We start from the raw sequence: 27,582 nt of genomic DNA on the forward strand, positions 1-27,582 counted from the left end.
TATTGTTTACACATTTTTATCTTGCTCTTTATGTTAAATTTGAGACTATTTAATATCACGCAGGTAATCTCTTACATGCAGGTTATGAGAGTTAGGATTAAGTTTGATGTGAGATGCTACTATTGTTGTCAATGTTCGGTTGTCCTATGTTCTTTTTTGGACATCAAAGTGGATCAAGTGACACACACAAGCCATCCCGTGCTCTTACTTCACCCACAGCCCTTTGATTCAGTAACTAGTAAGTTTATAAGACATGAGAGAGAAACCTGCCTTACACTTTAATTTCTCACAACTCATATCTTCCTCATTAGATTTTCTCACGGCTGAAACGTCTGTATGTGTGTACACGCATTGGCCCTATGGATATGTACATATACGGGTGAACCAGCATGCACCACGTGTGACTATCTGTGCCCCGACACTTGTGTGTGTGTGTGACTTTCAGTCCCCCGGAGTTCCCATGAGGCAGCTGCTCCTTGTTATTAATTTTCCTGCCTTCAGTGAAATGGGGTCACTGACTCACAGAGGAGTGCTGCGATGGAGGCCTCTGGGACCAACACTGACTCACATTGACAGGTCCACATTGTTGCCATTGAAAGCAGTTGAAAATAGCTAAAGTGGGAAATACTTAATACAGCTCTCCCACTCTACCTGCCCTCACTACCTGTTACCTGCATGTCAGAGATTATGCATGCTGTAGACCATTTAGGACAAACCGCATGCACTTGACAGTTTTTGCACCCTGCTGCTGCTGCTGTTGTTGTTTTTAGATATTTTAACATATTCTCTGACTCTCCAAGCAGCCACGGACTCAAAGAAAAGCAGCAAATCATCACAGCTGAGAACTGGGGGATGTTTGACTTTTGTTTCTTCCCTAATATTTTAGCTTTTGTGCCTCACCTGTTTACTCCTGTATTTATGTGTTTTATTACGTTTGGTTATGTACATGTGGCTCTTAATCTTATGTGTCTAACCCTGAGTTGCTGTGTTTTATATTTATTGCTACTGCGGCAAAACAAACTGCCCCTCAGGGACAAATAAAGGACTTAAACTTTGCCTTTTAAAGAAGTGAAATGACTGCAGTGTGAGCATTATGTTTGGCTTGTAATCAGAGATTTCGCACACGTATTTCTCTTTAAATCTTTTGACCGATCAGTTCTATTTGCATCTATACGAGAGGTAAGCTGCTCCACAAAAACATATTTGAAATTGACTTTTAAAACTCTCCTGAGACGTTTAATCCGCCACATTCAACATCAAGTCTAGGTTTTTTAAAAAAAATAAAAGTTAGATTCTTAAAAGAGTGCGATGGATGAGTTTTTGTTTTGTATGTAAATGAATGGAAACCAATGGCTGTCTGGAAGGTAGAAAACATACATTAAAAATATGTTATCAGTTTGCAACTAATGATTATTTTCAGAATCAGTATACATCATTTTATCTAAAAAACACCAGGAAATAACAAATAATATCCACCCTAGTTTCCAACACTCCAAGTTGACATCTTTAAGTATCTTTTTTTTGTCCGACCGACACTCCAAAACCAAAAGATATTCAGGTTACAATGATATAAAACAAAGAATGTACATAGGGAAAAGCTGTAACCAGAGAATTTCACTTGTTTTTCTTAAAGGGAGACACCACAGGTGAGAAAGGGTTACAGGAAACTTCCCCAGTCAATTACCTACATTCAGAAAATTATTTTTTGTATTACAATTCTATGTTTAATATTCCACATCAAAAATCTGAGCACTGTATGACGCCAGGTTCGAAATTTGTGTTTAATTTTGTTGACATATTAATAGTCAATGTTTTTCTTGAAGTATTTTGGATATCTCTCTCTACTTCACTGTCACCAGCCATTAAGAAATAAATTATCACCATGTTTTTAAGATTAAAACGTTCTATAAGTAAGGCTTTGGAAGATATATGAACAAACCCCTGCGTAAAAACATCCAGAATATAGATAGGAATAAAAGTGTGGTATATTTAAGTGCTACTGAAGTGGAGATTTCTGGCTCAGAGTATAAGACAAATAACTCATTGTGAGAAAAAGGTCTTTTAAAATGTGTATTTAGAAATTCTATACATATTTAGACCAAAAATAAGCCACTATAAGTGAATGGGGTAAACATTTTAACTAATAGATATCACCATGAAACTTCCCCAGTTGCTTTCTTATATTAGGACAATTATCTTTTGTATTACAAGTTTTAAAATGCAAATATGCAAATGATGCATTGTCTTATTTCCAGAGCAGAAATCTGAACGGAAATAAAGACCTACATGTGTATTTTGGATGTTTCCTTTCCATTATCATCTGAAAGACATTTTATTGGAGCAGAATAGCCCCAAAATGTCATGATTAACCAGTGCAAGAGAACACTATGTTTCCACCTGTAGTGTCTCAAAGCCAGTACTTTATTATCAAAATGTTTACCAATAGATTTTCCGTAGCAGGACCAGTGGTATAGTCCCTTGGCTTTGGCCTACATCGGGCTAAAGAACCCCCAGCAACTTCAAAACTCGTCAGAAATGTCACACTGTTAACACTCCATTTGTACAGGAACACACAATCAAATAAACTCCACTGCCATGAATGCATGAGTCTGTTTTTCCCTTGCGATCTCAGAAGTTGGACGCTGTTAGCAAAAAATCTGGGTCTCACCCAGTCAATACTCTGACATGTGCTGCTTTTACAGCCCACAATCCACCACAGTACTATTGGCCAGCTCTCTCCCACACACCTCTGCCTCTGTGATACCGACAGTCACATTACCGTGCTGCCAGTGGCCAACTAGTCTTGACCACTAGCCCCACTCCCACACACCACACAGAGCCTGTGGTTAGGTAACAGTGGGAGACTGGCACGCTGCACTGAAGGGGGTGTAAGACAGGAGGAGCAGTGGGTAGATATGGCAACTGAGTGATGTTGTTGAACTGACGATGCTTTAAAAAATGTCTAAATATGTGCAACACTTATCAGAAATCGCTTGATTAAAGTAAACACAAATAAATAGATTTAAGTGAACGGATTCTCATGCTTGGCCTCAGTGATTGTGCACACATTATTCACTGCACTCTGCGTTCACATCACATGAGTTTGCTGCAGTTGCTGGGAAAACAACTTCCCTGCTAATGTTCGTTAGATCTGCAGAAGTTGAGCAGAGAGAAACTGTTGGCCGACGCTGCAGCAGGAAGCAGAGAAACGCTGCCTGGTGGATTTGAACTGACACCTACTCATGGCCAGGTTCATATTCCAATGAGCACTAAGGCAGCAGAGATGTGCCTACATGCCACCCCCACAGCGAGCAGAGCTGCTTCTAATGATCACCACATGCTAACTTTCTGTCTTCTGCCAACACTGGAGCACATGGAGCCCGCAGATGAATAAAATCAGGGCAAAGTCACTGAGCACAATTATGAGGAGAGGGGTTAAATTCAGACTGTGCAGAGGGATTAATTCATCTGGTGATTTAACAAACAGCTGGAGATCATTATGCAGATAGGCAAACACTAAACACACAGCATGCAAGGCGGATTTCTATATGTGAAGGAGTCATGCACAACACATTTACAGCAGCGAGATTGCACTTACAACTGTCACTTTTGATGCATGATGTAACATTGAGGAGGGGATGGTGCAGGCTTCACGTGCTGCCTGTAGCTGACCATGGTGCTGAACTGACAACATGCACTTTGTCTTTAACAAACTACCCAGAACAGCAACTTCTAACATGTTTCAATGGAAGGATATGGCCATTCAATGATTCGCCTTGCGGTTTTCCTAATGATGTTGTCCTCTGCGAATATGAAGAGCGACCTGTTGACGGTGAGGCAGTTCTGCCGGTGGGGGACGGGGTTGTACAGAGCCATGGTCCGGGCCCGCTGCGCCTTGGCTTGCTTCATGGAAGCCGTGAGCCCCGCCGCCGCCGCGTCCTGTCCTTCCCCGGCGCGCTCCAAGTCCCCATCCCCGGAGTCCACCGTGCTGGGAGCGCACTCGTCTCCAAAGCGAGCCATTCTACAAAGAGATGAGGAGACCGCCGGCTTAGAGTGTTTCACTACAGGACGACTTCTAAGTAAATGTGAAGTGGAGCTAAACGGGGGGAAAAAGAGGATCCACCTTCAATCCGGTGACAGCTTTAAGCGCCAAAGATTCCCCAAAAAGTTGCAGATTTCCTATCACTCCATATCCACAAGAAAAACGGATTGTGTCATTCAGCTGGGTTATATTCTAAGGAAAAAAATCCATTTACTTAATGATGATCAGGTGCTCTGCATCTCCGTTATCCCATCTGCCTAATAACAGCAAATCAGCTCTGAGCAACTTTTAATGCGCGCCTCTAAACTCTGCGGATTCACTGAGTTTCAATTTGCTATCAACATCCAAGCTCCTTGAGATCTGACAACACTACCCTGTGCTCACTCGATGGACACATCCGAGGAGAGTCTTGGCAAACTTTACGCATCTTCTCGACCCGGTAAACTTGACAAAAAGGAAGATCTCACGTGGAAGGAAGCCCGTTTAACGCATCTAAACCGGATTCTTCACAAAAACTGGTCATGAAGTTATTCTTTAATCAGTCGGGGGAGAAAACACAACGCAGCGAGAGAGTTGCTTGAATCGCTTGCAATCTTATCACCTGCTGGAAAATGATCACGCAGCCAGGAGCGCATAAGCACCGGCAGCCCCCTCCCACAGAAACATGATGATTTCATGATGGCGATTTCAAAAATCCATCTGAATGAAAGCTGCTGGAGAGGAGGGACATGTATTTTGTTACCATAGCAATTAGAGTTTGCTGAGGATGAACAAAAACACTTTCCTAAAAAAAAAGAAAAGAAACCTATATACAGTAGGCTGTGTGGGTATGTGGCTCAAAAACAATTATGTAAAGATGTTAGTGGGTGCACTGGCGAGAGAGAGGAGTGTGAAAATACATTTAGATGGAGAGACAATGCACAGATAAAGGCAACATATGTGTGGACAGGGCCGGAGAGGAAAAAGAAAAGACCTGAAGGAGATTTATAGAACACAAGCTTGACTCATTTCCCCCCATTTGATAGTCAGACAGCATTGTCTTATTTTCATTAATGGAGACAGACAGAACATTTAAAAAGTAGGCCATTGTGCTAATATTGGAGTAAAAGTCAGGAGTAAAAATAGAGCATGAAATAGATCTTAGGGCTGCTCCCTTTTTGAGGGAGCAGAGGAGAAAGCAGGGTCTCTTTCACACTCAGTGCCACAAGTGAGACCTCATTAGGCGACTGGGCTCTCTCGCTCCATCTGCTGCTCTCCTCCCTTCCCCACTGTTTCCTCAAGATCAACACTTCAGCCCCCACAGGCACGATATTACTCAGACGTGGCCGCGGCTGCTGTTTTGTCACGTCAAATAATCGCAATTAAAGTCAACCACAGCATCATCCAGGACACAAAATATCAGTCTCCGCTGCTGACTGACAGACCCAACTGTGCAGGAGCACAATGCAGGTATCACAGTGTGCAGACGGGCAAGGGCTCAGACAGTGGAGAGAGAGAGAGAGAGGGGGGTGAAAGCAAGCCAAGAGAGAGTGACAAATTTATGCTTGGCAAACAAGTCGAGATCTGGGGGAGCAGCGGAGGAAAAAAAAAATCGATTTAACAGGATCTATGAATAAGTCCCTAAGTGAGCTCCAAAAACTCAGCCATGACTCTGTTATCTCCTCTTCCTAATGTGCATAAAGCAGGCGGGCGTGTCACTTCATGCAAAGCAGCAGAGCAACAAAGGGCTACACTGACCTATCCAGAGCAGAACATAAAAATAGCAGGATGATAATTGCCGTGTAATATGTTACAGATTTCCATAATGTATCTGCAGCATATCTCGCACCCATCTCCACGTTACACAAGCCCTCATTACAAAAAAAGACACATCATCTACTTGTGTGTTGCCCAACAAAAATATTTGTCCATCTTTGCAAACAGTACATCTCTCTCTCTCTTCCTCTCTGTGTCTTGCTCTCTCTTTGCTGTTGTTTCCATAGCGACATAGCTCTCTTGAATTCCTGCTCCGTTCTTTTCATTTCTGCCAACAAAAGCCATGTTGCACAATAGAGCAACCTCTTCCTACAGAAGCAGCACACAAACACACACACCTCCACCAGGGTCACTGGACACACACAGGAAGCAAACTGACTGTGCAGCAGCGTCACTGCACTGATGATCCACTGTACTGTATATGTGACCAGATGCAGTCTGCTTTAAGACTATTTGGCTTTTGTCTCTGCTCTTGCTCGCAGCCTACTCAAAGGCTTCTAAAAATAGCTGTTAGCGGATAAAAGCACAAAAGGCTCATATCAATTTGCTGGGGCCTGACCAAACTTTGAATGAGGTGAACTTAAGAAAAAACAAGGTGCCTTTTCTTTTCATGTGAAAGCCACAGTAGCTTGTCGTGTATTTTCGTGTCTGTGGTCCAGCAGGAAACATCCTCAGAGATAGCTTATAGGAGGAGACAGATGAAGCGAGGCTGCAGGTGACATGCACTGTGAGTTAAAATGTTAATGGGCGTACTTTGTGCCAGAACTCTGAAGAGCATTTATATAATTGCAGACAGGCTTTCATCCAGCATTGACTGGAGTGGTTTTAGCATTTTATTTTTCTCTCTGTTCCCTAGCAACAGACATCCTCTAGTACTGAGTTATGTCAGTTTGATTCGACCAATAACCGTCGCTTATATCATCCCAGATTGGCGTGACACCGTGTAGTTTACCTTGAAACATGCTATGGCTGCACAGCAATCTGACAACTGTGCAGATTAACACCAGAAACAGTGAAAATTCTAAAAGCTTCTGTTGTAAGAGAAAATAAAAAGGTATTCCCGCCCTCAAAGGTCATTTAATGTTAAAATTCATTCTTAAAAGTTTAGAAATCATCAGTATTTCAGCTGTGTAGTTCTATATATCCACAACATCCAAACCCTGCTGCTCAGCTCTGAAGACATCACAACACTGCTTCCCTGCTGCTCCTCTACTTTGATTCCCTAGCATCCCCTAATGGACATACAACCACAATACATGTACTGGGTGCTCTGAAATCAGTGTTTAGTGGTTATTCCTTTCGTCCCTCGTTTAATATTTTGTACTTTACGTGCGGCCATTGCTCATACAGTCAGCACTTACAGGTTGAAAATAACCGAATGTCAGGGACGTGTCAGGGATCAAGGATGACAAAGTCCAGTGTTTGTGCATCTGAACATGAGAGAAAAAGATAGAACGCGTGCAAGAGAATGACAGTACATCAGTAAAGTGGATGTGGAGTGGGTGGTGGTGGAGATACAGTGGAGTAAAGAGAAATCAGAGGATGGAGGAAGGAGGAGGAGGAGGAGGAGGAGGAGGAGGGAAGAGGCTTGTTGGTGGGTTGGGGGTTACGCTGATGGAGTACCACTCCACATTCAAGTGGTGGGAAGCAGATAATCAGAGCGATGTGGCTCCAGAGTTCAAAAGTTCACATGCAAGCACCCTCAGCTCCGCCATTAATAACGCTATCCAGTATCTGATTACAATAAACCGCAGCCAGCAATGTTACACAGGCATTAAAAAAACACATCAAATCATCTGATGAAAGCAGTGGGGACTGATTTAGTGATTCATTGTTGGACTATAACAATGCTGGAAACAAAGGCATCTGCATATGTATCGCTACTATAGAGCACCCTCTGAAACAGACACTTTGTAGCTAAGCAACAAAACAACAATAAGTGTTTTACTTTGTACAGTAATCGTTAATTATTTGAACACTTGAGCCGCTAGCAGCACTGTGGAACAATGTGAGTGTTCTGTTAATATCTTGTGAACACGCATAAGCATGCAGATGAGTGACGTGATACACAGTCCTGCAGACGGTTTCACATTATTCCACTGGTTGACAATTGGTGGAAACAACGTGCCGAGAAATGTAGCCACACACCAATAAAGGCAAGGAAGGAGAAGACTGCTAGCAAGCGAATCTACTTTTAAATTCTGTGCATGTGGGTGAAAAAAAACCCAAAGCAAAACAAACACTAATTTGATAACAACTCTACAAGTTACCTTTGATTTTTTTTCTTCAAGGTGCAACGCAAGTTTTGACCACTAGGGGGATATAAGACTCCAGGCCTGATGCCGCATTAGTATCATCAGTCCTAAACCATTTACTCTGAGTTCAGTTGAACTCAGTGGCTGTATATAAAGATGAACGGCATGTCCGCTTCCCAAAAGTGAAGCCAAACCATTTTGATCACTTCCTGGTAGCTGGCTGCAGTATAGGTCATAAGTCCCGCCCTCCCCATGTTCAGGCTGTCTTAAAGGAGAAGTCCGGTATTTTGCACTTTGAGCCCCATTTCTGAGTTGTTTATGATCAAATAGAGTGGCTAAGACCAAAACAGTGACGACTGCTCCTTTTCTGAGAATTTGGCTTTCCCCTGCCTGGCTTAACACTGCTGCCTATGGTCATGTGTGAACCTGTCCTAAAACCACCCTAAACGTTTGTTTTCAAAGCCATGAAACTCACAGAGTGGTCAGTGGTGTTCGTTGGTGTTCTGACATAAAAATCGTAGCAAACTGTGGTTTCTGTGATGATTTATTTGACATTTTGTGTAATCAATTGGTTTGCTATAGAAGCCTCATTGTCCGCTGGTAGTAATCTGCCACCGGAAACAGAAAGGGGGTTGTTTACGACAAGGTTGTAGTCATTGTAGTCTTTTAGCTCAGAGAAAAGTGCCGGCTCGACAGTGCTGTGTGTGCTCCTGGAGGAAGGACGAAAACGAACGAAAACATAAAGGAGCATTATCGCCATCAAGTGGGCTGGAGTGTGTAATGCTTCAGGGTCAAACGAACGATCAAGCGGAAGGTTACACACGGGTGTGAAGCAGCCGAAAAAATAGTTCCACAATCGAGATGAAAAGCGAAGACACGGATGGAAACCACAGTTTGCTACGATTTTTATGTCAGAACATCAACGAACACCACTGACCACTCTGTGAGTTTCATGGCTTTGGAAATGGTTTAGGGTGGTTTTAGGACAGATTCACACGTGGCCATAGTAGGGGTGAGTCCGTGTACACGTTTACACCTGTTTGAGATCATAAACGGTTATGAAAAATTAGTACACGAAAAACGACCGGGTTTGGCAACAGGTCAATAGCCTACATGCTCCGTTCTATTAAAATGGCGCAGCCGTTAAGGGGGTCGTTCAGCAGTGGGCTACAATGAGTACCGGGCCATCAAATCACAGCACACGGAATTGTTTGCGCTTTTACGCACGCAGGTCTAGGCAATCACAGATATTTGATGACGGGTCGGTGGTGAAGTGGCGTACATGACTTGTGCTACGGACGGACGGACGAGCCACGTATCTAAAACAGGTAATAGATCTGGCTACATCTTTCCCACATCAAATATCTGTGATCGCCTAGACCGCGTGCGTAAAAGCGCACACAATTCCGTGTCCTCTCACCGCGGATGCTGTGATTTATGGGCTCATTTAAGACTCAGTAATAGGGCTGTAACGGTACATGTATTTGTGTCGAACCGTTCGGTACGCGACTTTCGGTTCGGCACGACCCTGTACTGAATTATTGGGCGCAGGATATTATTTTATTTTGTTTTATTTTAATTCCGTTTTTGCGAGCCGAACCATTTAAAATATCTAGTTCCCCGACGGACATAATTGAGTGACGGACCGAGTCCGACCGTAAATCTCCGCTTTCACTTTGTACAGCGCATTCTCGCGTTTTGACAACATGGCAAGTGAGCCTGACGAACCTGAAGACCCACCTGCAAACCTTAAGTCCTCCGTTTGGGAACACTTTGATTTCAGGGTAAAATACGAAGATGGAAATAAACAAGTGGACAAGACAAAAGCAGTGTGCCGACACTGCAGAACAGCGGTCGGGTATGTACTTGGAAACACGTCTAACATGCTAACGCATCTAAAGCGACACCACCCGAGTTTGAACGTTAACCGGCACGAGTAGAAAAAGCAATCTGGTGCAAACTACGATATCATCGTTGTTTAAAAAGAAAGAGCGTTTCCCTGACCATCGCGCTAAAGAAATAACCAACGCCATTGGAGTTGAGTAAAATTGTTTATGCTGCACTTTAGATATAAGCATGTTTTGTTTACTGCACTTTAACAAAGTGGGAAAGCTAAGTAAGTTCCTAGTAAAACTGAATCTGAGCAGGCTTTAAAGCTGACCAGCTGCACTATACTTTTTATTTCAATTGAGTAAAATTGTTTAAGCAGAAATTTATATTTATATTTTTCATTCAAAAAATGTGATTTTATTTTTCACTTTTATATTTCTATTTTCATTCAAACAATGTGAAAAAGCAGGATTATATATATTTGTTTCATTCAAAAATTGTGTAAAAAGAGTTAACTGCTGTGGCGGTATGTTTTAATAAGGTTACCAATAAGTAAAAGATATTTAATAGTTTTTTTCATTAATGTACCGAAAAAAAGCGAACCGTGACTTGTGTACCGAGGTACGTACCGAACCGTGATTTTTGTGTACTGTTACACCCCTACTCAGTAATAATAATAATAAGTTACTGTGGACCTATTTATCATGCCTTTTCATAAAATTAGCAGAGGAGTTTGCTGAAAAACAGGTAAAGTCAGTCTGAATTACTCACGTGCGTCCCCGGTGAAAATCGCTGACATGCATGGGAAATACGGCTTCTACAGGCTCGCCATAGCTTACTGTCAGGACTCAGACACCAGAATTCGGGATGTCGGACCGTCGGAATGGCGATATTTCGAGTGGCGGCCTGTAACCGTTGGTTAAATGGCCCGTTCGGTTGGTATTCGGATAACTGGGGCTTTACTGGTATAATGCAATAGCACTACCCAGCAGTGAAACCCGTGTACACGTTTACACGAAAAAAATGACCCACTCCAAACGTTTAGAGATTTTTGTACACAAACTCACCCCTAGGCCATAGGCAGCAGTGTTAAGCCAGGCAGGGGAAAGCCAAATTGTGGTCTTAGCCATTTATGTTTCTTCATAAACAACCCAGAAACTGGGCTCAAAATGCAAAATACCGGACTTCTCCTTTAGTGCACTGTTTGTACGTTTTTCTACAAAAAGTAATGCACCAAAATTTGTACATAGAAGGAAGGAAGTGGTCTCATGCAGTCCAGTAAAGAGACAGATAGGGTGGTGGATGAGTCACAAAACACAGGACTTCTGCCCAGGAGACCAGTGTTCAAAATCATGTGAACTTTGAGTCATTCTAAGGTACGTCGTCACATGTTTCTTCTAACTAAACCTAACCACAGTAACTTTACTTGCCTCAACCTTACTTCTGCAACTTTACGTTAATTATGTAGCTTTACATTAAGGATGTAACGGTATTCAGAGGATATCGTACAAACCGACTGGACATGGGCCAAACTAAAAACTCAAGTAAACATCAAATACATTTTTTCCAAAGATGGTTTTAGTCATTTAGGTACTTTTCATCATGCTGGTGTTTGTTCAAGAGTTTGGTTCTAATTGGTTATGTGATGCTAAAAAAAAAAGGGGTTGTGATGTCATGATTGACAGCTGCAGTCACTCACGATTGAGTCTGATGGATACATGGGTGAAAACTTGACACCATGGCTCCACTTCCCGGTTGCTATTGTGCAGACTTTGGCTCCCAAAACACAAGATGGTAGTGCTCCAATATTACGGCTTCATTTTTGTACAGTGGGAGGAAGTTAGATGCGTTGCCCATCTTTATATACAGCCACTGACTGATCTCTTGAGAAAATATCCGGGGGTGTGTTTGTTACTAGAAGCTCAACCTTCCTCACTAGCGGCTAGTTCACTTCAGATTTTATCCATTTCATGATAAGCACTAGCTCAGGTTTTTGCCTTTTATGTAATGATTGTTTACATTACATTAAAATTCTGCCTCATGAGTCAGCAGAACGGTGAAAGCAGCAGAGATGACCCTTTTACATTATATGGGGTAATTACATTAACAGTATATTTCAAAGTGAATCCTGCACTGATATATTTGTTTTTAGATGAGCTGAAAACACAACACTGACAGGGACATATTATCACCTTATGAAGCTGATATACCAAACGTGTCACCAAAGTTGCTTATTTACACTTTCGGCAGACGTGGAGCAACATTAGCATCTATTCTGAGTCCTTTTCTGGCCACTTAAAGAATTTGAGTCCAATATGGATTATGTCAGTGGTTCCCAACTGGTGGGTCTTGGTTCAAAAGTGGGTCATGGATTCTTTCTGAAAGGAACCCAAGTAAATTTACGGCACAGAGTTTTTATTTTTAGGTGCTGTTTTCTGCTGTAGAGTGAGTGACTAATGGACAACTACTTGACAAAGACAGCAAACTAGCTCGACGACATGGCCAAACACAAGTATGACGCTGAGTGCATCAAACTGTGGGACCTTGAATTACTGACTAAGGAGAAGGCCGGACTGTGTTGCTGGACCAGTTGGGAACCACTGGACTATGTTACATGCACACTAATATTCCACTATCATCAGAGGAATATGATGTCATGTAAACAGCATACTACATTTGGATATTCCAAATTAGGCCTTTTTCCGAATTCAGCATATTCCAATTACGACATGGGACATGCCGGTACTATTTGGGTTTTAGGAGCATTCTTTGGGCATGTGTACAGCACATTGGGGTTTTTATCGCAGTTTGCTGCATGTGGTCTCTTGCCTGTCACAGTCAGCTCTGTGACTTGCACAAACCAACTTGCGAACAGTTTGCAAGGCCATGGTTGAGATGTTATCCAACAGAAAAGTCCACATTTCTGGTCAGACGGAGTGACACACATACTTTTAAACAAAATGAAAGACTTGGATATCAACAAGTTTTCTGATATGCACAAATATTGTAGTGATGATCTTTTCAAGAAGGTGGTTGAAGGAATAAAAGAGGGAGGCTGTGTTTGCATAGTAGAACAAGTTCCGCCACCCATGGGAAACTTTGCAAAATTCCTATTCTGATGTATTACAAATAAAATGGCAGCTTAGACCGTTTCACTTTTCCATATTTGATGTGTTAAACAGCATGTTAGGGCACGTTGACTGGAGGCTGCATGGCTGCGTGTAAATGGGATTTTCTTTCCATTAGCCATGTAAACAGCTTGATAGGAATATTGTCTTCTTCAGAATAACAGCAAACACTGCAATATTTTGTGCATGTAAATGTTTCCATGGACTCTCCCTTGAACTGCTCTGGTCTCCACTGACTATTGAGGGAAATACTCAATTCCATTCAATTCAGTTTTTTATAAAGCCTGATATCACAAATCACGTTTGCCTCATACATACAATGACATCCCTCTGTCCTTGAACCCTCACAGCAGATAAGGAAACCCCCCCCCCCCCCAAAAAAAAACCCTTTAACACGGGGAAAAAAAATCTGTTGCGATGTTCACCACCAGCTCGTCACTTAAGTTGTCCATCTGTTGTTTGATGCTGGGCAGGTTACATACAGTGGTGGTTTATCTAATATTTTTTGTAGGCACGGTTAATGAGAGTTATAAGAGTGAATCTAAACAGTAAAGTTGTGGGCCATAAAACCAAAACAATGAGCTGAAAGGTGCTAAAACAGTTTGTAGAGCTGAGGGGAACTGTGCAGAGTCAGATGATAATTCTCATTTACACGTAGCTACTTGACCCATTGTTCAATAAAAAATATTGATCAGTGCAGCTTTAAGTGTCATATACTGTATGTACATATACTGAAGCAACAGTACGTCAGACGTAGGTCATTTTCACCAGCAGGCAGTTTGAAGCACCATATCAGGAAAAGCATGAGTGTAATTAATAACAATAAGTGTCCATTTCATCTAAGTGTCCCAAACTAGGACACTTAGATGAAATGGACACTTAATGTTATTAATTACACTCATACTTTTCCTGCAATGACAAGTCAAAGTGTCTGCTGTGAAAAAGGTTTATTGACTCAACTACTGAAACCAAAGATCACATTTTTTACGGTGTGACACTATCATGACTTCAAAAGGCAAATATTGCATCCTTTAGTGAAACTGTCTTCACATTTCTGTGAAATTTAACATCAGTTTTTTTTATATCTTTATAAGCCTTGAGACCATGTGCAGCACTTCACATTTAGTTAGTTCTGTGGCTTCACAGTGTGTGTTTGTAACGACGGAGGCTCAACAGGTTGAAAAGTTATACTGCATACAGCATGTGTGTTCTTTTACACTGACTCTTTCATCCTCCTCCATGGAGAATTATCATCTTTACACATGCAATTTAAGAGCAATCCTTTGCCTCTGAATCTCTTTTATACTCACTCCCACTCCTTCCTGCGGGCCTGCGGCGTGCTCTGGATTTTGTGAGCCTGGTGAGCCATGATGATGTCCTTCTGCTCCACCAGTCCCCCGCGCCGCCGCTGCATGCAGTTGGGGCTCAGAGACCCTGAACCCTGATCAGATGAGGCCTCTTCCTGACCACAAGGCACATCGAAGCTGGCAGCTCGAGGGGGCAGCCCCAGGTACTCAGGGAGGGCATGAGGGACCTGCAGGGAGCTGGAGCGGGCTGCTTGTGCCAGGCCGTGACGGGGAGTGGAGCCGGGCTTCCTCCAGGCTTCAGGCTCGGGGAGGGACAGGGAGGACTGGATGTGCGTATTTCCACCTCGACCACAGCTGGATGGAGAGTGGAGGTTGGGTGTGAGGGAGAGGGAGAGGGTCTGGTCTGAACTGGTGAGCATCTCTACAGAGAACGGGAGTTGGCGGTTTCACCATAATGCTACAAACGGTAGAAGAGAATTGTGAGTGAAAAGAAGTGAAACACAATCATGAAACATTTCACATTCTGCCTGTCCCTTCTCTGTTTGTCTATTTTTAGTCCCTGATAGAAGCTTGGCTCCGGGGACCGCAATGTTGGTCTGTTGGTCAGCCCACCACTTTGATCCTGACTGAAATATCTCAGCGACTATTGGATGGATTTGCCATGAACTTACAGATATTCACGATCCCCAGAGGATGACTCCAAGTAGCAGGCAGATAGCTAGAACAGAGTCACTCCCTGAATGTCTCATATGTTTATTAATAACTGCTGAAATAAAAATATTAACGGGTGGCTCCTGGAGCAAAAACTGCATTTTCCCACTAAGGATGAATTCAGAATAAATGCCACCATGTAACCGTGCTTTTTCTAACTGATCACCTCAGCCAGTGGGATCTTTGATGCAAGCAGTGCATGAGACTGGGTGAACAAAAGCACAGAACCAGCAGCCGTGCAGAAACAGAACCAGCAGCTGCACTGGTGAGGAACTTTGTGCATAAAGTGGGTCAGAGAGGGGAGATTTTATAAATCTTAAAGCCCTGCACACAGTTTGGACTTTCTTGCTTCAATCTAGTCTCATGTTTTGATCCCAGAATCCTGACCACAACATATCAGACCTGTTAAACCATTGTCTCATTGCTGCTGCCATTGTCCAGCTAAGCGTGTGTGTGACTGAGACAGAGAAATATGAGGGAGATGAGGTGGCAAGGCTGGAAAACAGCAAGTTTGAGGCGAGTCAGTCGGAGACAGACGAAACAAGGCTGTTCCCACTGAGCTGAAGCTGAAAGGAAGATGACTGAGTGTGGGAGAGCTGAAGCAAAAGGCACAGTGACTCACACGTCGGCAGCAGGGCTCTTCAGACATGAACTGGACTCAGTCTGAGTTGAGCTCTGCCCTCAAAGGCGGTGCGGGAGCTGCAAGGTCAGCATGCACATTTACACGGGTTGGCTCGGTGGCGGCTTTGTGCTGCTAATGGGTGGGCCGTCTTGCAAGTTCAAAGTACATGTGATAGCTTTTGTTTTTGGTTTTGCAAGCCACAGCTGAGAGGAAATTAAATGTCAAGACTCTTGTTTCAACAGGATCACCTTTAGAAAAGCAGCAGGGAACAAACTAGGGTGATGTGAAGAATCCGTGACATCTCGGTTAGTTATACAAACAGAAATGAAATTAATGATGAATGGCAGCAGTGATGAGGTTGCTATAAAGATGAGAGCATCACTGCAGTGTGCCTACGGGCAATAATTACAGCTGCAAGATGCGTCCATCTTTATCTGTAGCATGCATTAAAGTTAAAACACTTGCTCTTTAATTTCAAATTCAAAATCTCTGATCTCCTTTAATTAGTGCAACCACTGTAGAGCCTACTGGCACAACAGGCTGCCCCCACCTCGCTAATTTGTGCACGTCAGCTGCAGGTCTGCAATCGCTTTACATTAACAAGCCTGTTAACAGGTATTGCTAATTAGGATCTTTATTCTTGTGGAGTTGAAGTGTTTGACGCAAGTGACAAAAAAACACGCAGCAGCAGGAGTCATAACAATAAGAAGACATGATTAAGATGCCAAAAATGTTCACAGGAGGGAGAGGATGAATGCAGCGCGCGCGACAGGACATTATATGAATTAAAGTAATGACATGATTAATGGATTTGACAGTTTTTACCTTGAGGTGCCGCGCGCTCCTTCATCGTCAGAGAAAGCCCAGCTCAGGTGGATCCTAAAATTCAGCCTCCTCTCACTCAGTCCAAGTTCAGAGGTTTGAGGATGATTTCGCGAGGATTCCTTGAGTGATGATTACGGCTGTTTGGCTATAAATACCGCGGGGTGGCAGGCAGCCAGGGGAGCGTGGCTCACACGAACGTAAACAGGCATGGGGACAGGAGCGAGGCATGGAGATAATCCCAGTCATCTTCACTGGCTGAGCTGCGGTGATATGAGTCACTTTATGTGGGTCACTCTGAGTGTCTGTGTCTTCAAACTTCATCTCAAGAGTTAATTGGATTGTGCTGGACGCAATTCTTGCAACGCCCGGAAGTTATTTATCTGAGATCATAGTGCAAGAGATAAATGCAACAGGTCTGCTTCATGTGAGGCGGTGGTGCTGTGGTGGAAGGCACAACTGCATGGAGTCTGATACATTTGCCACTAGATGGTGGACTAAAGCTGCACCTGGCACACTGCAGGTGCAGAGAATAACATCAAAGGTATAAAGTACAGGTTAAACCTTCACCTGCATCCTATTATAACTCTATTTGTACAGGTTTCTCTTCATCTAGGTACACCTGTGTGTGTAACAGCAGGGCCAACACACACACACAAGCCCCTTTTACACCTCCAAATAAGTTGGTCAAAAGAAGAATTAAGTAACAGGCATCAATTTCAAATTTTAGGCTACAGAGAGAACAGTGTGGGTAGAATGTGTAAATGAATTATGGTAAACTTCCCTAATGTTATATCTTACAAGCACCCACATCTAACGTTACCGATTGTAGTTCAGCAGGAGGATCAAGAGAGACCCGCCCCTCTCTCTCAAACTCACACCAAATGGCAAAACTAAGCAGTGCTAAACAAAAATAAAACAAAATACTGTTTCTGTGTTGCATATATTGCACATTTCTCTCCTAAAATGTCTTCAGAAACACATTTTAGCTTACTGTTTGAGGTCTTTTATCACCAGCTGGCCGCCATATTGTTTCCTGTGGAAATGTGGAACGTCACTCACCAGTGCAGTGCATTCTGGTAGTTGTAGGTTTTCTTTCTGTAGAGCAAACGCAAATGCCACAGCCCTTTTCCTTTGTGTTCTCTACGGAAGCGTATTGCATTCACTTGACAAATTAAAAAGCCCTGTTTTTCTGAGTAATTTTTTCTGTTTTTCTGAGTATTTTTTTCTGTTTTTCGGAGTAATTTTTCCCCTGGTTTTCGTGGTAATTTTTTTCTGTTTTTCGGGGTATTTTTTTCTGTTTTTTTGTGGTAATTTTTTTCTGTTTTTCTGAGTAATTTTTTTTGTTTTTCAGAGTAATTTTTGTCTGTTTTTCGGGGTATTTTTTCTGGTTTTTTGTGGTCATTTTTTTCTGTTTTTCTGAGTAATTTTTTCTGTTTTTCTGAATAATTTTTTCACTGACAAGATATTTCAAAATCTCGCGAGAAGCTCCCACCTGGCACCTGCAAGTGACCGGTGCCTGCCTAAAGTCGACAATCTAATGATAACACCATCTATATGACTTAAAGACAAGAGTGTCTCCCAGTGTCTCAAACCCAAAACAAAGTAAAACTGGATTAAACTAAACAAGCGGGTTATGTTTGCTTTCATTATATCAAGCTCTCAAGAAAGGAATGAAAGCGCCTGTTGTTCTATTGCTCTCTTAACTCAGACAAAATTACCACGAAAAACAGAAAAAATTACCACGAAAAACAAAACAAAAATACCACGAAAAACAGAAAAAAAATTACACCGAAAAACAGAAAAATAAAAAAATTACTCAAAAAACAGATTTTTTTTTTTTTAAATTTGTCAAGTGAATGCAATACGCTTCCGTAGTTCTCTGGTCATGTAGCACCAATTTAAAAATTATTTATGTCTCTCTACTGCATAGACAGCCTAGTTTTGTGAATAATTTTTAATTTTTTAATTTTTTTTATTTTATATACTTTATTAATCCCCGAGGGGAAATTCAATTTTTCACTCTGGTGTCAATTACACACAGGTCCGAACACACACATGCACAAACTGGACCTATACATGCACTAAGTGGAGAGATGTCAGAGTGGGCTGCCCATGACAGGCACTCCGAGCGGTTGGGGGGTTTGGTGCCTTGCTCACCTTGGCAGTGCCCAGGAGGTGAACTGGCACCTCTCCAGCTACCAGTCCACGCTCCATATTTTGGTCCGGACGGGGACTTGAACAGGTGACCCTCCGGTTCCCAACCCAAGTCCCTATGGACTGAGCTACTGCCCCCCAAATAGATAGATAAAATACTTTACTAGTCACTTTTACATTACATGTTATAATATTAGACTATTATAGCAAATGCATTAATAGCCCATATAAACTGTACTGTATGTAGGCCATTGTTGGGTCAAATATGATGATAATGATTAAGACCATGACGTGTGTAAAAAATGAATCTGTAAGTAACTACAACTGCCAGATAAAAGTAGTGGAGTAAAACATACAATATTTGCCTCAGAAATATAAACATATACCTCAAAAAGTACAGTAGCTACTTGAGTAAATGTACTCTGTTATATTCCTCCACATGTCTTATTGCCACACTGGAGCTCTTTATCCTAAGTGACACAGAGGGCTGGATATACAACAAGAGTGGATGATTTCCACAAGAACTGTTTATTTATCATTTATTTATTATTGTAAACATTATTCATACATATTGAACTGAATGTTTACCTGTAGACAAAGTGAACATTTTCTGTAAGTCTGGACTGCATTGCCGTTACATGTACAGTAGTTGTGCATTTAGTTAAGCATTTATTTGAAATTAATAAACTGGAACAGCTAAAGTTAGTTTTAATTTAGTGCCAAATCACATTGTTCTTTTACAGGAAACTTCCGAGGGAATTATTAGGGACACATAAAATAAAGTGTACTGCATAAACTATGCTTAAACCCAATAAAATAAAGTAAATAAATTAACCTGGACTTAGTTTCCGCTGTTAGGGACCTAAAATATGAACATTAAAAAATGATTTACATGACTGAACATGTGAATGAGCAGAGATGTCATATTTTTAATTGATGGGAAACAGAATTTAGTCACTAACAAAGTGGCACATGTTGTATTTATTTTTTTATTATGATTTAATATATGCATGATCTCTGATTCACATGATGCATACACTGTATACATTTACAGCAGATCCTTTAGGGCTCCAAGTGTTTCTAAATTTGAGTACAAAAGCTGCATTATTAAAGATTAAATAAAGATGCAGTTAAAAAGCTAGGATATTAAGCGAATATTGAGGATTTTATTTTATTTTTTTTCATTAAACATATGTTATATTTAAACCTGGACTAATAAAAATTAAAAAACAAAAACAAAAAAAAACAACAACATAAATTTGGGTAAAACTCATGATGAATAAAGATGTAAGGGCCCATTTTCCCAGAGAAGTATCTGTAACAATCATTAAAACAGTTACTGTGACAACAATGCATATTTACTTCTGACTACAGTGTATTATTTTATTTTATTTTTATGTCTAAGTAAGTCTCAGAGAAAAAAAGTGGACTGTGAGGTTTACAAGACACAAAGAGTAAGTGACGCTGTACATCAAATGGACGCTGTATATGAGGAGGGAAAAACATATGAATTAATGCTTAAAATAAGACGCTGGAGAAGGAAAAGTGCAGCACATTACGGCATAATGTTTCACGCTGAGTGCTTTTTAACTTCAGCAGTGGCTCACTTGTCCTCACTGTTATATAGCCTCAGCAGGAATACATCGACATAAAGGTCTGAAGGTCGTGTAAATTAAATTTAAATCAATCAAGAACATGCAGATAATACTGAAACTCAGATGAATAAATGGCGTTAGGACTATTTTGTGTGTGGAAAAACAATTTATTTGAGGACTTTCAGTGTGTAACATTGAGGGGGATGTAGTTGCATCTAGCAGTGGATTGCAGATTGCAACCAGCTGAAACTTCTCCCAGCTAGAGTTTCGTCAGTGTTTATTGTTCAGGAGGTTTTTAACAGGAGCCAAATTATCCGCAGAGGTCTCTTCCTCTTCGAAACAAACAGACCCGGTGATTTAAAACCGGTAAAAACATTGAATGAAGCAATTTCGTGTTACAAATCAAATGTTTTTTTCAATGCCGCTTGTCGCAGAGGGGCTGCTAACTACGGTGGCCTATGCAAAAACGCGAATGGCCCTATCTAAAGCCATGGCAGTGAACATGGTGATCTCCATAAATGAGGACCCGCTCCCTATGTAGATATAAACAGCTCATTCTAAGGTATGAAAACACAATGATTCTTATTTTATAGGCTACTAATATACTTCTTATATCCAATTCCTTTTTTCGCCAAAACATCCCTCTAAATCCTACACACTGGACCTTTAAACCCTTTCGAGGCCACAAAAAGCGTGTCCTGGTTTGTATTGTACTTTGAAACTAGAGCCAAGGACAGAGAATACTTTTTTCTGTGATTAAAACAAAGCCTTGATGGTCTGTGTGCTTAATTAAAAGGTCAGCTGTGTTCATGTTAACCAATCCTGTTATTCCCAAAGCTGAGGGAGAGGTGTTAGCTGTGGGACCGAGAGCGGTGCAGAAACCATCTGCTGCCACTAACACTGAAGGGTAAATGAAGACTTCAAATTAAAACCGTATTCCTCTTTATTTTTGTCCTGGGACGGCTTTTCAAATCTTTGTCTTAATCAAGGTTATATTGCTCTTTAATTGCCCAGAGTCCCCTCAACTATCTCTTCAACTATCTCTTCAAATATCTCTATAAACTGCAGATTGTCAGCGGTTGTTGTCAGACGCCTCTCCGAGGATCCTGTGACACAAGGAATATTTTTTCTAATGTCCCGATGCCATATTGTGTGAATTAGATATGGATTTATGTAATCTAGCAGAATCATCTTGGTGAGGAAATAATTGCCGTCTTATCCTCCAGGCACGCGGCCAAGTGGATGCATGACGTGGAGACGCCAAGCAGAGAAACTGCTGCCATTGAGAGAAGAAAAAAACAAGAAGACATTAGAAATAAACCATCAGGTGTGTGTGTGTGTAGGAGGACGAGCATGCTGTTTGGTGCATGAGACAGTTGGTAGTAAATGGTTGGCAAATCAAATCTGGTCTGGCTTGAGAGGCTGTCCTGAGGGTAAACATCAGGTTTGCTTTGTATGCTTGCTGGTTTACACTTTACAGACTCCTGCTTGATGTAATGCTGTTTTCTTTTAATTTTAAACTCATATTCTTTAATAATCTCACCTTCTGCATGCTCACAGTATGGAGACAAATCTTTATTAGGTATTAAGGGCTGCAAAAATTCATCTGCAGTCAAGCCCACACAGCTACAGGAGAGTCATCAGATTGAGCATCAAAAGCGAGCTCTAGTTGCAGAAGGAGAAAAATGTTCCTGCTCAAATATTTTAAATGTCCTTATGAGTTGTGAACACTTGGCATTTATTTTGTGTCTGAGCTTCATTCTGTCAAAGTGTGAAGTTGTGTTTTAATCATTTAGATGAGTTATTACACAGATCTTGAAGTTCCTCTGTGTTCAGTGGCTCTCAAACTTTTGGTTCATGACTCCCTAAAATTAAAGCAATTCCTACTTGAGTGGTGAACAGTTCAACCAGAGAATGATTTTGTGTCTTTGGGTTGTTTCATTTGATTAAATTCTGAGACGGAAATGATTCCAGGAAAAATACAAAAATGTGATGGCAGAAGTGTGTTTTCCTGTCACCAGCCCATCTTCAAATCACACTCTCTAATGTCAGTGTTAGCACAGTATATGTATGCTTTCTTTTTATGTTAAAAGATGCTGATTTATCTTAGTTTTGAGAAACATAATCACTGAAGTTCCCAACAAGTTTTCTGTCTAAAATGTCAAAAAACAAAAAAAGGTATTTTAATCATCAAGAGTCAATTTATTTTCATATTCTAAAATGCAAAGGACATAACAGGATTTGAGAATAAATCCAAGGTTGAGTGCACAAAAATGTTTCACTGCAAGCGATTATGTACAAGAATGAAATCAACAAATCTTTACAGAAGTCAACAGGTACTGCATCAATATTTAGAGTCAACTTTCTGAACCTAATAACGTAGACTAGACCGCACTTAGATTCATTTGAGCATTTTTTTTTCTTCTAAACACAGCACATTAATTCATTTACATTTTAGTGAACTCTGTTTGCTGAATTAAAAAGTTCACTATTAGTGCATTGAGGATCATTGTATGCTTGTTTGTTTTTTGTACATTAAAGATTAAAATACCATTGAGGTAAACGCTATGTGGCCTTATAAACAGGCCTGTTAGCATCGACTCGTAAAGGAGAACAAACCAATGTCCTCTTATTATGTTTACCCAAACATACTACCCATAAATACATTGGCTAGCAATTACAATTTGATTGTACTGTCATTGTATAATTAAAAGAATACTTCACCCCCAGTATTATCATTTATATATCAATAACTCACCCTGTGTTACGTTAAATTTGGGGAAAAAATCTTTTTCTCACATGTATACAGTGAACGAAGAATCCAAAAACAGAAAAAAACTCTTGATAAATTGAAAAACATCAGTTTATAAACTCTCACACAACTCGTGCAGATAATCAAAGTCTCATTTATCCAACCGTATGCTCAGTACTTCCAAAACAGACAGCCCTGTCTGGCGGGGAGCTAAACAAAAAGTGAAACCTATCTATGCTCTCTTTAAAGCCAGACTCTATTGACAAAAACTAGGCTGACCAAACGTCCTCTTTTGCCCGGACATGTCCACTTTTCACGTCCTGTCCGGGGCGTCCTGGGGGGGGGGGTGTTGATAAATTGATGATAAGTAGGCTATCTCATGGCCGGGCCGAGTGTCCCGTTTTTTGGAAATCAAAATATGGTCACCCTACATAAACAGTAATTTTACCTCACACAACACAGGAGCTCCTGGTCTACGTCTGCCTCCATTAGTAAGTTTGTTAGTATTTTTGTGTGACCTTGGTGTTAAAGAGGGTTAGTTCAAATCCAACAAGGTGACAAGCTAACTGATCGAGGTAGAGGTAGACCAGCAGCTCCGGTGTTCAGCTGGGTAAAATTACTGTTTTTGTCAATGGAGTGTGGTGCTGAAGAGAGCATAGATAAGTTTCACCTCTAGTTCACTTCCCAGTTGGAAAGGGCTGTCTGTTTGGGGCGTACTGAGCATACGACTGGATAAATGAGACTTGGATTATACTGCATGATCTGTGTGAGTATGTTATTTTGATATAGGTTTTTCATTCTACGTTCACCGTGTAGGCATGCAAGAAAAGCAAAGTTTTCTTCATACGTAACGTAATACAGGGCAAGTAACTGATAGACAAATGTTTAATTTGGGGGCCTCAGTATTCCTTTAAAGAGAACATTAGTGCGTCGTATGAAGATTAAGAATCAAACTTTAAATTGTTTTGCCTGCAGCACGAAGAATAGCTGCCACAAACATTTGGCAAGATTTCTTCTGTCAAGTTATACAGAAACACGACTTCAGTCTGGGTGTAAATTATTAAGATAATTCATTATAAATTAGGGCTGGGTGATATGGACACATCCTCATAAAGATCACTGTGTAACTGCGTCTTTTTTACAATGTCCCCCTGGTTGTGTTTGGACCCAGTGTACCTGCTAGAACTAGTTACTGTGTATTTTTTTAGTTAATTAAATGACTGCAGTTAAGAAAAGTTTCTGGAAATGTCTCAATTTCAGACAGGTAAATATGTTCATTTGTAGAGACAACAAAACGGTTGCATCATGATCCGAAAGCGAGATAAGTGCACAGTCCAGCCAGAGAAAAGTGAGTTATGACGTGAGGGATGAAGGATATTTATACACTTTGATCATCACGGTTAATGTAACTCACCCAGCCCTAGTTTAACATAACCCCATGACAGTTTGGGACTGATCACCTTTTCTGTCAGTCCATGAAACAACACTGCATTTTGATGGAATTATGCATCTACTGAATACAAGATACAATGGATTTGAAAGCTATAATTCAGTTCAACACTATGCGTGCTATAGAAGAGAAGCCAAAAACACGTACTATCAGTTTAAATCAAATCAAATATGAAACTGACCATTTCTCAGAACACAGATGAGTTTAAATACATGAGTTACACAATTCTTCTTTTTTTTCCAAACCTTCAGTAGGGAATAACGAAAGTGCTCTGGTCAAACCTGTAAAAAAATAATTTATACACACCCCCGTCATCTGACCGGAGGGTTTGTCACAAAATTGTGGACGACTGTTTTGCTTATTGATGGTCCTCCCCCCATTCACTCTGCTGCTCCTCGCTCTTACCGCCCGTCGGTTGGATTAGTTGTCATTTGTTAAAGGGAAGGCAGGCAGGCAGTATGACGGTGGAACAGGCTGGGCCCGCTAAGGGCTCTGCCACCTCTCCCTCCAACTCTGTCCATGTTCCTTTCTCTGGGCTGTAGCAGATGGTAGAAGACTTATAGGCCCCCTGAGAAAAAAGGAGAAGCAAGTCATTGTCTTTGTACCTCTGAGCGCTGTTTGGATTTCAGTTTAATGTAAATGCATCAAAAGCAGGACAGGACTACTTTAAAGATGAAGTCTGGTGATTTTCTAGGTTCTTCTTTTGTCAACAAATTCCATGAAAACAACAATGAACTGATCCTACAAACAAGACGTGTCTGTGTAGCCAATACAGATATAGCTTATTGCAACAGACCTGCACTGTTGTCCAAAGACTATTAAAAACAGTTGCACTTTGTGACACGTTCTTTCATACGTGTATTTTGGGATTCTACCAGAACATGTTTACATGTTTTGATCGTCAAAAAACACTTTGCTTTCCTCATACGGTCTCTGCTGGAACACCTGTATTCACTCTCTGTCTGAAAAGCCTCCCTGCTCTCATTGGTCAGCATTTTCAGGTCTTTCACATCTCGGCAGCAGCCACTAATCACTAATAAAAACCTCTTCACACAATCGTGTTCCAGCAGGAATATAAACTGAATCTGAATCTGAAACTGAACCAAGATTACATATTTCCCTGATGTTAGCATGTAGCTACATGTAGCAGTGTAGGCTACATTATGTAAACACTGCTGTGGCTGTGACCCAGACGGTAGAGCAGGTCAACTATTAATTGGAAGATCCACATTTCAAAATTATCATTGGGCAAGATGCTAAACCCCAAAACTGCTCCCAATGGCTGTTCCATTGGTTTGTGAGTGTGTGTGAATGGTTACTAAGTAGCAGGTGGCACCATGTATGATAGCCTTGGCCACCAGTGTGTGAATGTCTGTGTCAATAAGTGAAGGTCGCATGTAGTGTAAGAGCACTTTGAGTGGTTGGAAGACTAGAAAAGCACTATACAAGTGCAGTCCATCTAAACACTTGTAGTAGCATGCCTGGAACAGAAATCCGCCGCACTAAGACATCAGAGTAGAAACAAATGTTGGATTCAGAAGTCAGAGTAGAGTTGAGACAAACGCAGTGATCATTTTGGTCTTTTCATGGGATTTGTTGGTAACAACCAAAATAAAGGCATTTGCCAGTGTTATGCTTAAAGTAATCTAATCTGATGTGTAAGAATATACCATGCTCCAGCTGTAGCCTCCCACGAGGAAGATGCTGTCATCCAACACGGCGCAGCCCGGGCCGCTGCGACCCTCCAGGATGGGTGTCTGCAGGATGTTCCACTGGTCAGCCTTCGGGTCGTAGCACTCCACCAACATCACGTCTAGATGGGAGAACCCTTTGTGAAAGAGGACGACAAATATCTTAAAATGATTAGAGTACTTCCGTGTATAACATGCAGGTGAAACTGCAGGTCCAGGTTACAGTAAAAGCTGCTTCTTTGACTTCAAAGGCCCTGGAAACACATTTTTGCAATCAGCCTCTTGCTCTGAGAGATGAGTTCCTACATGAACACATTTTCTGTGAGTGCTGCTTTCTCTGTGCTCTTCTAAATGTCTCTTTTTAAATGCCCATAGGTAGGAGAAAAGAATTCCCACACAAGGTCCTATGACTTGCAATAAATTGTAGTGCTAGTAACAGTGTGTGGAATTTATCTCTTATCCATGGACATCTTTTCTTCATGGCACCTGTCTACAACTTATTAAAGGTGTGCATGAACCTCCACATTCTGGTTTTTAAATGCACAATAAGGATAGACCGATACATCGGCCGGCCGATATATCGGGCCGATATTTGAGTTTTTTTTACTTGTATCGGTATCGGCCGATACGCCCGTGGGTTCGCGGATTTATTTTTCCCTGGCATGATTTACAGACAGGCATCCACGGGCAGCTCTGTGTTGCCGGAAGACCCTGCAGCGCACATGCAGCAAATCCTACTGTGTACAGTAGTTGTTGTTTTATTTATGCTTCAGCTTAAATATTTGTTTATTTTATAAAGAAATTACTGGAAGATTTAAGAGCACTGAACTCTTTTTTTATTTGAATGTATAATAATAATAATAATAATAATAATAATATTCTACCTGTTCTACCTCAACTTTCCATCTTGTTTTAGTATTTTTTACTGTTCAATAAATGTTTCTTATTTTAAACTTGAGACCTGTAATATTTGTTATCATTGTGTCATTTTTTTTTATGTAAATTGAGGGAGAAAAAGCAGTATCGGCCCCAAATATCGGCTCAAGAAAATCGACAGTCCATAATCGGTCATCGGCTAAGGGTGATGGAAAAAAATCGGTATCGGCATCGGCCCTAAAAGATCCATATTGGTCTATCCCTATTGCACAATATGTAATTTCTGCCGCTAGAGGTCTCTCAATCAAAACAATAACAAAAGCTTAGAGGAGGTCGTGAAGAAGCGTGGGATCATGGGAGTTGTTGTCTTCATTGTTGATTGATTGATTGTTGATTATCTGACCTGATTCACAGATGAGGGAGTGTATGCAAGTTTTATTTATTATATCATTTCATTCTAAAAAAATAGCCATATGTAACGTTAGCTAACATAACGTTAACTTGCTAACTTGCCATTAGCATTAGACGAGTTGAATACCCATACAGCTCCCATAGCTAACGTTATGTGGCAAATTCAGTCGTGTAGCCC

At 41.1% G+C, this 27,582-nt stretch overlaps 2 protein-coding genes across 4 annotated transcripts in view; both read right to left on the reverse strand.

Moving 5' to 3' along the window:
- Positions 1-17,189, reverse strand: part of LOC117271803 (voltage-dependent R-type calcium channel subunit alpha-1E) — a 95,651-nt gene extending 78,462 nt beyond the window's left edge. Inside the window, exons 1-3 of the mRNA XM_078173394.1 lie at positions 16,476-17,189; positions 14,321-14,774; positions 3,757-4,021 (exon numbers count right to left, since the gene is read on the reverse strand). Coding sequence (XP_078029520.1) covers positions 3,757-4,021; positions 14,321-14,736 — 681 coding nt within the window. The 5' untranslated portion in view covers positions 14,737-14,774; positions 16,476-17,189. The remainder of the gene's footprint in view (positions 1-3,756; positions 4,022-14,320; positions 14,775-16,475) is intronic.
- A 5,216-nt stretch (positions 17,190-22,405) lies between these two features.
- Positions 22,406-27,582, reverse strand: part of klhl14 (kelch-like family member 14) — a 28,447-nt gene continuing 23,270 nt past the window's right edge. For all 3 annotated transcript variants that reach the window (XM_033650085.2, XM_033650084.2, XM_078173395.1), the window contains 2 exons: positions 26,097-26,254; positions 22,406-24,994 (listed from right to left, as the gene is read on the reverse strand). In XM_033650085.2, the coding sequence (XP_033505976.1) occupies positions 24,854-24,994; positions 26,097-26,254 (299 nt within the window). In that variant the 3' untranslated portion in view covers positions 22,406-24,853. The remainder of the gene's footprint in view (positions 24,995-26,096; positions 26,255-27,582) is intronic.

This window comes from Epinephelus lanceolatus, chromosome 12 (assembly GCF_041903045.1).
Source record: "Epinephelus lanceolatus isolate andai-2023 chromosome 12, ASM4190304v1, whole genome shotgun sequence".
Classification (NCBI taxonomy): domain Eukaryota; kingdom Metazoa; phylum Chordata; class Actinopteri; order Perciformes; family Serranidae; genus Epinephelus; species Epinephelus lanceolatus.